This window comes from Callithrix jacchus, chromosome 5 (assembly GCF_049354715.1).
Source record: "Callithrix jacchus isolate 240 chromosome 5, calJac240_pri, whole genome shotgun sequence".
Taxonomy (NCBI): Eukaryota; Metazoa; Chordata; class Mammalia; order Primates; family Cebidae; genus Callithrix; species Callithrix jacchus.
Genome location: NC_133506.1, coordinates 120,811,761 through 120,825,193, shown reverse-complemented (window position 1 = coordinate 120,825,193; position 13,433 = coordinate 120,811,761). Strand labels below are relative to the sequence as shown.

At 42.0% G+C, this 13,433-nt stretch overlaps 1 protein-coding gene across 33 annotated transcripts in view; it reads right to left on the bottom strand.

The window, feature by feature from the left end:
• Window positions 1-13,433, bottom strand: part of BRCA1 (BRCA1 DNA repair associated) — an 85,071-nt gene that overhangs the window by 34,486 nt on the left and 37,152 nt on the right. For all 33 annotated transcript variants that reach the window (XM_054256349.2, XM_078374366.1, XM_054256350.2 and 30 more), the window contains one exon: window positions 11,143-11,314. In XM_054256349.2, coding sequence (XP_054112324.2) covers window positions 11,143-11,314 — 172 coding nt within the window. The remainder of the gene's footprint in view (window positions 1-11,142; window positions 11,315-13,433) is intronic.

The window sequence follows — 13,433 nt, the reverse complement described above, 5'->3', positions numbered from 1 at the left end:
GCCAACATGGTGAAACACTTTCTCTACTAAAAATACAAAAAATAGCTGGACATGGTGGTGGGCGCCTATAATCCTAGTCACTTCGGGGGATGAGGTGAGATATTTGCTTGTTTCAGGGAGGCAGAGGATGCAGTGACCCGAGATAGTGCCACTGCACTCCAGCCTGGGCAACAAAAGCGAAACTCTGTCTCAAAAACAAACAAACAAAAAACAGTGAAAGGCAGAGGGAAGGCTCAGATACAAACACAGCTTTTTTTTATTTGTTTTTTTTTTTTGAGACAGAGTCTCGGGCTGTTGCCAGGCTGGAGTGCAGTGGTGAGATCTTGGCTGACTGCAACCTCTGCCTCCCGGGTTAAAGCGATTCTCCTGCCTCAGCCTCCTGAGCAGGTGGGACTACAGGTGCCTGCCACCACGCCTGGCTATTTTTTTGAGACGGAGTTTCGCTCTTGTTACCCAGGCTGGAGTGCAATGGCGCATTCTCTGTTCACTGCAACCTCCGCCTCCTGGGTTCAAACGATTCTCCTGTCTCAGCCTCCCAAGTAGCTGGGATTACAGGCATGTGCCACCATGCCCAGCTAATTTTTTTTGTATTTAGTAGAGACGGGGTTTCACTATGTTAGCCAGGATGGTCTCGATCTCTTGACCTCGTGATCCACCCGCTTCGGCCTCCCAAAGTGCTGGGATTACAGGCATGAGCCACTGTGCCTGGCCCAATTTTTTTGTATTTTAGTAGACAGGGTTTCACCATGTTGGCCAGGATGGTCTTGATCTCTTTACCTCATTATCTGCCGCCTTGGCCTCCCTAAGTGCTAGGATTACAGGTGTGAGCCATCATACTGGGCCATATTTGCTTTTTGAATGACAGGAAATCCAGGAGAAAATAAAACAATGTGTCTAATATGAAGTAGCTTTATCTGCGGAAACAGGTACATACAATTTATAATGGGAAAGTAGACACATTTGTACCCAAATATTATGCAGGCTTGGGAAGTAACCTTAGATAATAGAATAAATCTATGCTGAAGGGTAGGACATTGATGTAAAGACTGTAAAGAAAAGGAGCTTTTATCATATTTATTAATACTGGATCTTAAAATATAAAAAATGAATGAAATCCAAGCAAATTCGAGTTTCGCTCATTAATAGCCATGAATGAATTCTTGGATTCTTAGTTTTGATAGAAGTACCATGGTAATGTCCGATAACATTAGGAAGAAACTAATGCAGGAATTCTCTATACCATAATTTCAACTTTTCATAAATCTATTAAAATATAAAAAGTTTATTAAAAAAAAAAAGCAAGGTTGGGCAACATAACAAGACTCCATCTCTACCAAAAATAAACAAAATTAGCTAGATGTGGTGGTGCACACCTGTAGTACCAGTTACTCAGGAGGCTGAGGCAGGAGGACTTGAGCCTAGGAGTATTCCAGCCCAGAAAAGCCACGAGTATAGTAGAAGGTAAACAATAGTACAGTATCTTTTTTTTTAGACGGAGTCTCTCTATCACCTAGGCTGGAGTGCAGTGGCTTGATCTCAGCTCACTGTAACTTTCGCTTCCCAGGTTCAAGAGATTCTCCTGCCTCAGACTTCCAAGTAGCTGGGATTACAGGCATGTGAGACCATGCCCGGCTAATTTTTGTATTTTTAGTAGAGATCAGTTCTCACCATGTTGGTCAGGCTGGTCTGGAACTACTGACCTCGTGATCCACCCACCTTGGCCTCCCAAAGTGCTGGGATTACAGGAGCCACCACGCCCAGCCAACAATACTCTCTTTATTAGATGTTCTAACCAGGTGCCATGGCTTACATTTGCAACCCCAGCACTTTGGGAGTCTGAGGTGACAGGATTGCTTGAGTCCAGGAATTTGAGACCAACTTGGGAAACAGGGAGACCTTGTCTCCACAAAAAATTAAAAAAATTAGCTGGCTATGGTGGTGCATGCCTATAGTCCCAGCTACTTGGGAGGTTAAGGCAGGAGGATTGCTTGAGGAGGTTGAGGCTACAGTGAGCTGTGATTATGCTGCTGCCCTCCAGCTTGGGGAACAGAGCAAGACCCTGTCTAAAAATGTGAGGCTGAGGTGTGGGAGGACTGCTCAAAACCAGGAGTTGAAGATCAACCTAATTAACATCAAGTCTCTGTCTCTACTTAAAGAAATTAAAGAAAAAATTATTTTTAAAAAGTTCAGCCAGACAAAGTGTTCACGCCTGTAATTCCAGCATGTTGGGAGGCCGAGGAGGGTGGATCAAGAGGTCAAGAGATAGAGACCGACTTCTCTCTCCTGCTGCCTTGTGAAGAAGGTGCCTGCTTCCCCTTCACCTTCCACCACGACTGTATGGTTTCTGAGGCCTTCCTAGCCACGCAGAACTGACACACTTGACCCAAAGCCTGTCTTCAAGAATGTAAATGGAAAACTCACACAAGTGGGGAGTTTGTATGTATCGATTTATTTCTGCAGTTAAGGAGGTGAGGATGATGAAAATGAACAGATAAAGGAAGCTATGTAAGGTTTTCTTACTTCTTTGAGACCCCATGGATTTACTGAGAAAAACTTTGCATAGCAGCAAGAATGGGATTCAAAGGGACTGTGTACTGTAAAATTTAGGATTGAAAAGACATTTAGGGGGTGAGGATCCAAGATGGCCCATTAGAAGCAGCTCAGGATTGCAGCTCCCAGTGAAAGTGCAGAGGGTGAGTGGACGCCGCATTTCCAGATGGATTTTTATTGCCCACAGACCAGGAGATTCCCAGGTGGAGAAGCCCCACAGGTTGCCAGCACGGCTGGTTTGGCCAGCACAGCTGGTTTGGCCAGCACAGCTGCTTTGCCGGCACCCCGGGGCGGCAGTTCTCCGTACAAAATACATGGGTCCGGGCACCGTTTTAGCTGGCTGGTGGAGCTCCGGGAAGGCATAGTCGCTCATTCATCTGATTAAAATGGGGACTGAAACAGGGAGCCAGGCCAGGAGATTCCTGGGGAAAAAAACACCCCGAATCTCAGCGCTGCTGTTTCAGCCGGCAAAGTGGGTCGCCGCACAGGAAATCACACAGATCCCAGTGCCTTTTCAACAGGGGACTGGAACACCTGGGATAGAGTCGACCATTCAACTAAAAAAAAAGACTCTGAGGCAGAAAGCCAGGTGATCAGGCTCAGCTGGTCCCACCCCCACAAAAAACCAGCAATCGTAATACGCTCTGGGTTGAGTTTCGCAGCAAGCACAGCTGAACCCAGGAAGCTCCAGCTCTGTGGGGGAAGGGTGTCCACCATTACTGAGGCACTCCACCACGATGGAGGTAGTCCACCATTGCTGAGGCATCCCCCTGTTGCTGAGGCAACCTGCCACTACAGATGGAATCTGCCATTACAGAAGTGGGCCGGCTTTGCTGAGGCAGTTCTAACTACACCAGTATAAACAGGACTGCAGGGAAATTCACATGGCAGCTGGGCGGAGCCCACAGCAGCTCAGCAAAGCCTCTGCAGGCAGACAGTGACTAGGCTGCCTCCTCGCTGGGCAGGGCAGCCCTGATAAAAAGGCAGTAGCACAATGGAAACTCATAAATAAAGCCCTAACTACATGGGACAGAGCACCTGGGGGAAAAAAGGGGGTTTATGAGTTCTGCTGCAGCAGACTTAAATGTACCTGCCCAGCAGCTCTAAATGAATAACGGAGATCACAACTCAGCACTTGAGCTCCTATAAAGGACAAACTGTCTCCTGAAGCAGCTCCCTGACCCCCGTATATCCAAAGAGTCACCTCAAAAAGGAGAGCTTAGACTGACATTTAGCGGGTATCCTTCTGGGACAAAGATGGCAGAAGAAGAAACTGGTAGCAACCCTTACTGTTCTGCAGCTGCTCCAGGTGATCCCCAGGCAAGCAGGGCCTGGAGTGGACCTCAGCAGTCCTACAGCAGAGGGGCCTGACTATTAGAAGGAAAACTAAGAAACAGAAGGAAATAACTTCATCATCAACAGACTGGACGTCCACTCAGAGACCCAATCTGAAAGTCAACAACTTCAAAGATGACAGGTAGATAAATCCACAAAGATGGGAAGAAACCAGCATAAAAAGGATGAAAACACCCGAAACCAGAACGCCTCTCCTCCTACAAGGGATCACAACTCCTCACCAGCAAGGGAACAAGGCTGGATGGAGAATGAGTGTGATGAATTAACAGAATGAGGCTTCAGAAGGTGGGTAATAAGAAACTTCCGTGAGCTAAAAGAACATGTTCTAACCCAATGCAAAGAAACTGAGAACGCTGAAAAAAGATCTGATGAAATGCTAACGAAAATAGAAAACTTAGAGAGGAAGATGAGTGAATTGATGGAGATGAAAAACACAACATGAGAACTTTGCGAAGCATGCACAAGTTTCAAAAGCCAAATTGACCAAGCAGAAGAAAGGCTATCAGAGGTCGAAGATCAACCAATGAAATAAAATGAGAAGGCAAGATTAGAGAAAAAAGGGTAAAAAGGAATGAACAAAGTCTCCAAGACATATGGGACTATGTGAAAAGACCTAATCTACGTTTGATAGGTGTACCTGAATGTGATGGAGAGAATGAATCCAAGCTGGAAAATACTCTTCAGGATATCATCCAAGAAAACTTCCCCAACCTAGCAAGGCAGGCCAATATTCAAGTCTAGGAAATACAGAGAACCCCAAAAAGATATTCCTCAGGAAGAGCAACCCCAAGGCACATAATCGTCAGATTCACCAGAGTTGAAATCAAGGAGAAAATGCTAAGGTCAGCCAGAGAGAAAGGTTGGGTTACCCACATAGGGAAGCCCATGAGACTCACAGCAGAAACTCTACAAGCCAGAAGTGAGTGGGGGCCAATATTCAACAACCTTAAAGAAAAGAACTTTCAACCCAGAATTTCATATCCAGCGAAACTAAGCCTCATAAGTGAAGGAAAAATAAAATTCTTTGCGAACAAGCAAGTACTAAGAGATTTCATCACCACCAGGCCTGCTTTACAAGAGCTCCTGAAAGAGGCACTACAAATAGAAAGTAACAACCAGTACCAGTCACTCCAAAAAATACCCAATGGTAAAGAGCATCAACACAATGAAGAAACTGCATCAACTAACGGGCATCAACACAATGAAGAAACTTCATCAACTAATGGGAAAAACAGCCAGCTAGCATCAAAATGAAAGGATCAAATTCACACATAACAATATTAACCCTAAATGTAAATGGGCTAAATGCCCCAATCGAAAGACAAAGACTGCCAAATTGGATAAAAAGTCAAAACCCATCAGTGTGCTGTATTCAGGAAACCCATCTCACATGCAAGGATACACAAAGGCTCAAAATAAAGAAATGGAAGATTTACCAAGCAAATGGAGAGCAAAAAAAGCAGGGGTTGCAATTCTCGTCTCTGATAAAATAGACGTTAAACCAACAAAGATCAAAAGAGACAAAGAAGGACATTACATAATGGTAAAAGGATCAATGCAACAAGAAGAGCTAATGATCCTAAATATATACACACCCAATACAGGAGCACCCAAATACATAAGGCAAGTTCTTACTGACTTACAAAGAGACTTAGACTCCCACACAATAATAGTGGGAGACTTTAACACCCCATTGTCAATATTAGACAGATCAACCAGACAGAAAATTAACAAGGCTATCCAGGGCTTGAACTCAGACCTGGAACAAGCAAACCTAATAGACATTTACAGAACTCTCCACCCCAAATCCACAGAATATATATTCTTTTCAGCACTACATCACACCTACTCTAAAATTGACCCATAATTGGAAGTAAATCACTCCTCAGCAAATGTAAAAGAACAGAAATCATAACAAACAGTCTCTCAGACCACAGTGCAATCAAGTTAGAACTCAGAATTCAGAAACTAACTCAGAACAGCACAGCTTCATGGAAACTGAACAACTGGCTCTTGAATGTTGACTGGATAAAAAATGAAATGAAGGCGGAAATAAAGATGTTCTTCGAAACCAATGAGAATGAAGACACAATATACCAGAATCTCTGGGACACATTTAAAGCAGTCTCTAGAGGAAAATATATAGCAATAAAAGCCCACACAAGAAGCAAGGAGAGATCTAAAATTGACACCCTATCATCCAAATTGAAAGAGGTAGAGGAGCAAGTCAAAAAAACTCAAAACCTAGCAGAAGACAAAAAATAACTAAGATCAGAGCAGAACTGAATGAGATAGAAACACAAAAAACCTTCAAAAAAAAATCAATAAATTCAGGAGCTTGTTTTTTGAAAAGATCAACAAAATAGACAGACCACTAGCCAGATTAATAAAAAAGAAAAGAGAGAATAATCAAATAGATGCAATGAAAAACGATAAAGGGGATATCACCACAGATTCCACAGAAATTCAAACCATCATCAGAGATTATTACAAACAACTCTATGCACATAAACTAGTAAACCTGGAAGAAATGGATAAATTCCTGGATACTTGCATCCTCCCAAGCCTAAACCAGGAAGAAGTCGAAACCCTGAATAGACTAATAACAAGGTGTGAAGTTGAGGCAGCAATTAAGAGCCTACCACACAAAAAAAGCCCAGGTCCAGATGGGTTCACAGCCGAATTCCACCAGACATACAAAGAGGAGCTGGTACCATTCCTTCTGAAACTATTCCAAATAATTCAAAAAGAGGGAATCCTTCCCAAATCATTTTATGAGACCAACATCATCCTGATACCAAAACCCAGCAGAGACTCAGCAAGAAAAGAAAACTTCAGGCTAATATCCATGAGGAACATAGATGCAAAAAACTTCAATAAAATACTGGCAAACTGATCGCAACAGCCCATCAAAAAGCTTATCAACGATGATCAAGTAGGATTCATCCTTGGGATGTAAGGCTGGTTCAACATACACAAGTCTATAAATGTAATTCACCACATAAGAAAGAACCAAAGACAAAAACCACATGATTATCTGAATTGATGCAGAGAAGGCCTTTGACAAAATTCAACAGCCCTTTATGCTAAAAACCCTCAATAAACTAGGTATTGACGAAACATATCTCAAAATAATAAAAGCTATTTACGACAAACTAACAGCCAATATCATATTGAATGGGCAAAAACTGGAAGCATTCCCTTTGAAATCTGGCACTAGACAAGGATGCCCTCTCTCACCACTCCTATTCAATATAGTACTGGAAGATCTAGTCAGAGCAATCAGGCAAGAAAAAGAAAGTGTATTCACTTAGGAAAGGAGGAAGTCAAATTGCCTCTATTTGCAGACGACATGATTGTATATCTAAAAGACCCCATCGTCTCAGCCCAAAATCTCCTGAAACTGATAAGCAACTTCAGCAAAGTCTCAGGTTACAAAATCAATGTGCAAAAATCACAAGCATTCCTATACACCAATAACAGACTTAAAGAGAGCCAAATCAAGAATGAACTGCCATTCACAATTGCTACAAAGAGAATAAAATACCTAGGAATGCAACTAACAAGGAACGTAAAGGACCTCTTCAAGGAGAACTACAATCCACTGCTCAACGAAATAAGAGAGGACACAGATGGAGAAACATTCCATGTTCATGGTTAGGAAGAATCAACATTGTGAAAATGGCCATACTGCCCAAAGTAATTTATAGATTCAACACTATCCCCATCAAGCTACCAATGACCTTCTTCACAGAACTGGAAAAAACCACCTTAAACTTCATATGGAACCAAAAGAGAACCCACATAGCCAAGTCAATTCTAAGCAAAAAGAACAAAGAGGGAGGCATCACACTACCAGACTTCAAACTATACTACAAGGCTACAGTAATCAAAACAGCATAGTACTGGTACCAAAACAGAGAAACAGACCAATGGAACAGAACGGAGGCCTCGGAGGCAATACAACATATCTACAACCATCTGATCTTTGACAAACCTGACAAAAACAAGCAATGGGGAAAGGATTCCCTGTTTAATAAATGGTGTTGGGAAAACTGGCTAGCCATGTGCAGAAAGCAGAAACTGGACCCCTTCCTGACACCTTACACTAAAATTAACTCCAGTTGGATTAAAGACTTAAACGTAAGACCTAACACCATAAAAACCCTAGAAGAAAATCTAGGCAAAACCATTCAGGACATAGGTGTAGGCAAGGACTTCATGACCAAAACACCAAAAGCATTGGCAACAAAAGCCAAAATAGACAAATGGAACCTAATCAAATTCCACAGCTTCTGCACGGCAAAAGAAACAGTCATTAGAGTGAATCGGCAACCAACAGAATGGGAAAAAATTTTTGCAGTCTACCCATCTGACAAAGGCTGATATCCAGAATTTACAAAGAAGTAAAACAGATTTACCAGGAAAAAACAAACAAGCCCATTCAAAAGTGGGCGAAGGATATGAACAGACACTTTACAAAAGACATACATGAGGCCAACAAACATATGAAAAAATGCTCATCATCACTGGTTATTAGAGAAATGCAAATCAAAACTACATTGAGATACCATCTCACACCAGTTAGAATGGCGATCATTAAAAAATTTGGAGACAACAGATGCTGGAGAGGATGTGAAGAAATGGGAACACTTTTACACTGTTGGAAGGAGTGTAAATTAGTTCAACCATTGTGGAAGACAGTGTGGCGATTCCTCAAGGACCTAGAAATAGAAATTCCATTTGACCCAGCAATCCCATTACTAGGCATATATCCAAAGGATTATACATCATTCTATTATAAGGACACATGCACATGAATGTTCATTGCAGCACTGTTTACAATAGCAAAGACTTAGAACAAACCCAAATGCACATCAATGATAGACTGGACAGGGAAAATGTGGCACATATACACCATGGAATACTATGCAGCCATAAAAAATGATGAGTTTGTGTCCTTTGTAGGGACATGGATGAATCTGGAGAACATCATTCTTAGCAAACTGACACAAGAACAGAAAATCAAACACCGCATGTTCTCACTCATAGGTGGGTGTTGAACAACGAGAACACACGGACACAGGGAGGGGAGCATCACACACTGGGATCTGTTGTGGGGAAATAGGGGTGGGACAGCAGGGGGTGGGGAGCTGGGGAGAGATAGCATGGAGAGAAATGCCAGATATAGGTGAAGGGGAGAAAGGCAGCAAATCACGCTGCCATGTGTGTACCTATGCAACAATCTTGCATGTTCTTCACATGTACCCCAAAACCTAAAATGCAATTAAAAAAAAAAAAAGACATTTAGGAAGACATCTGATTTCAAGAGAATCTCATCCCTTTACTGTCCTGAACAGATAACTTTTATTGGCTGGCATATTTACCAGGTACATGACATTGTATGGACAGCTTCTTAACCATGCTATTGCTTTGTGGTTTGAGTGAGTGCTTGTGTTGGACTTGAATAGGAATTTTTTGAGATAAGAAAATTGTTCATATAAAGCTGTGACAATAATTAAAGCCTTGATAAACTTAAAAAAAAAAAAAAGAGAGACCATCCTGGACAACATGGTGAAACCCTGTCTCTACTAAAAATACAAAAATTAGCTGGGTGTGGTGGCACGTGCCTGTAGTCCCAGCTACTTGGGAGGCTGAGGCAGAAGAATCGCTTGAACCCAGGAGGCAGAGGTTACAGTGAGCCAAGATTGCACCACTGCACTCCAGCCTGGCGACAGAGCAAGACTCAAAAAAAAAAAAAGTTCATTTGAATTTCAGTTAGACTCACACCAGATTTAGGAAGAAAAAGGCTCAAAACTTAAATTGGTATTAAGTTGTGATATCTAAAACATTTCAGAAATGAAGCATTTGTCTTATAGATATCCAGGAAAAAATAAACAAACATATACACCAAAGAGGAGATAGATTTATACAGATATTCAAAGCCAGACAATAATAACATTTTATATCTTACACATTAGAATTGAAAGTCTAGTCTGTTTTTAGAACGAAGACGGTGAAAGTACCCCAAAGAAGAGTATTATACTAGGGATGGGACTCTGAACTCTCATTATCTGAGAGATGAACTAAATGAAGATAGTTACAAAGAAAGCATTTAAGGAAATACATTTTGAAGCACTGCTATAGCAACAGAGTTTCCAGCTAGCTCTTTATGCATGAGCTACTGTTTCTTCCTGAACACAAATACTGCAAGGCACAACTGGTGACCAAAGCCACTGTTCTGTATAAGTAACAGACTTGGGTTCCTAGAATGACTCAAAGGAAGGCCTTAAGGTCCCCAGGTAGACTGTGGAACAGGGTGCTGGGGAAGAAACTTTAAGATTCAGATAGGAATCACTGAGATAGAAATGAAGTGTACTTTGGGAGGAGTCACCACCCCTGCCTGCTTCCAAGCAGCATCCTGGTGGGGACCCCATGCCTAGCCTCTCCTATGTGTCTATGTGATTGCCCCTAGCTGATGTGTTGTCTTTACAATTAAAAAACCTGGCTGATGTTTCTTTCCAATTAAAAACTCAAATTTCCATCTCACTGTCCTTCATTTATGCCATGATTCTGCAGCTCAGTGCTCAATTCTTATAGGAAGTCACCTCTGATCAACTACACCTGCCTGGTAACTCCAATGGAATCCTCTCAGAGGTCCACCTGGATTCTTTTGATAAGCACAACATTGTTATAAAGCACTTGACTCTGCTACATAATTAGGCTTTCTGTGTTGTTCTTTTCTTTTGAACTAACAGGAGTTCTGCATAACTAGGCTTTCTGTGGATCAAAGTGTACTTCCTGATGTATAGGATGTCTCTTCCTAGAAATCAGAAGCACATTAAATAAGTCATTGTCATGTGATACCAGTGTTATAAGGAATATGCTTGAATATTTTTTCATAGCTTTCTGAAATTATGGGGTTGCCTGTCACCAATTTCTCGCATTCCACTTAGCTTCCAATAGAGCAAGAGCTATGCTGTATACCATTGATCTTCCATGGTCTCTCCATAGCATCTACTTGTTGTAGGTACTCAGATGACAACATGAATGACTGCCTTGGGTCCGTCTGACTGGTAAATTAGTTGTGAGCAGGGACAAGAACCAAGGCTCCATAATTACTCATGTGTTGAGCAAGGATCATAAAATGTTGGAGCTAGGTCCTTACTTTTCAGGAGATAAAGGGGAGGAAAAAAATTTTTGCTTAAGATATGAGTGTTTGCCAATATTACACACCTTTTTCTGATGTGCTTTGTTCTGGATTTTGAAGGTCCTCAGGGGCAGAAGAGACAGTTATGACGGAAGGGGAGCTGTGAGAAGGCTGGCTCCCATGCTGTTCTAACACAGCTTCTAGTTCAGCCATTTCCTGCTGGAGCTTTATCAGATTGTCTTGCATGGTATCCCTCTGCTGCAAAAACGATAAATGGCACCAAGAAAATGAAATACTTTTGAGAAGCTTTCCACTAAACAAAAATATGTCATACAAATTAATTTTAGTACAGGAATTGAAATCATCTAGTATGGAACTATAAATTCTGGTTGAACACCTTTTAATCCAACCATATTCATGCAATTAATGCCCATGAAATTATTTCCAAACGATGTTAGCGAGGAAAGAATCCTTAAACTACCCCAAACAGATTTGACTATCGTGATGTCCTTTTGAAGTTTTTTTTTTTTTGAGACAGAGTTTCACTCTTGTTACCCGGGCTGGAGTGCAATGGCATGATCTCAGCTCACCAAAATCTCACCTCCCGGGTTCAAGAGATTCTCCTGCCTCTCCCGGAGTAGCTGGAATTACAGGCATGCACCACCATGCCCGTCTAATTTTGTATTTTTAGTAGAGTTGGGGTTTATCCACGTTGGTCAGGCTGGTCTCAAACTCCCAACCTCAGGTGATCTGCCCGACTCAGCCTCCCAAAGTGCTGGGATTACAGACGTGAGCCACCATGCCCAGCTAAAGTTGGTTATTTTCTTTTAAAGCTAGGGAGTGAAAAAATAATTAAGGTATTTAAACACATTGATATTTAAAATTATGATGAATCTGTTAACATTTTATTTATACAGGCACATTTCAAAGATTTGGTGTTGTGAGAGTCATCAGATATTTAGGTTAGTTCATATAAAAATGTGTGATTTTTAGACTGATGTAATGGGGAAAAAAGCCCCCTATCTGTGGCATTTTATAAAAATACAATCAGTAATCCTGGCTAGATTACTGGCTTGGGAGGACTCGACCTTTTCTGGGATTCTTTGAAACTTTAGTTTGTTTTCTTTCTTTCTTTTTTTTTTTTTTGGAGTCTCCTTGTATCACCCAGGCTGGCGCCACCTTGGCTCACTGCAACCTCTACCTCCCAGGTTCAAGTGATTCTCCCACCTCAATCTCCCAAGTAGCTGGGATCACAGGGGCTAGCCATGATGCCCAGCTCATTTTTGTATTTTTAGTAGAGGCGGGGTTTTACCATGTTGGCCAGGCTGGTGTTGAACTCCTGACCTCAAGTGATCCTCATACCTCAGCCTCCCAAATCGTTAGAATTACAGGCGTGAGCCACTGCGCCTAACCCAAACCTTTAGTTTCTAACAGAAAAAGCAAAAAGCAAATTCATGAATCTATCTGCTCAGTTAATTAGATAATATTTACCATCTATTAAGCACTAGGCACTGTCCTAGTACCGGGGATAAGCCCTAATGGTGCTGCCGTTCTAGACAGGGACATCTTGTCTAGAATGTGTCTACCTAAAGATCATTAGCAACGACCTGTGAGAAGGGAGGATCCAACAGAAAGAGCTCTAAGAAAGCCTATAAGGATAGTTACTGTTTTGTTTTTGAGATGGAGTTTTGCTCTTATTGCCCAGTCTGGAGTGCAATGGCATGATCTTGGCTCACTGCAACCTCCGCCTCCTGGATTCAAGCAATTCTCCTGCCTCAGCCTCCGGAGTAGCTGGGATTACAAGGCACGTGCCACCACACCCATCTAATTTTGTATTTTTAGTAGAGATGGGGTTTCTCCATGTTGGTCAGACTGTTCTCAAACTCCCAACCTCAGGTGATCTACCCATCTCAGCCTTACAAAATGCTGGGATTACAGGCATGAGCCATCACGCCCAGCTAATAGTTAACTGTTTTTTAAAATAATGGGTTCTTCTTACTTGTGAGCTCTGGTTGTTTATTGCTCCATTTCAATGAAGAATGTACTAAGTCGAAATATTTGATAAACAAAAAATTAAGGTATATAAGGAGTCGTCCAAAACATACTATTTTTTTGAGACGAGTCTTGTTCTGTCACCCAGGCTGGAGTGCAATGGCATGATCTTGGCTCACTGCAACCTCTGCCTCCTGGGTACAAGCGATTCTCTTGCCTCAGCCTCCCCAGTAGCTAGGATTACAGGTGCATGCCACCATATCCAGCTAATTTTTGTATTTTTAGTAGGGATGGAATTTTACCATGTTGGTCAGGCTGGTCTCAGGTTCATGACCCTAGGTGATTGGTCTGCCTTGGTCCCCCAAAGTGCTGAGATTACAGGAGT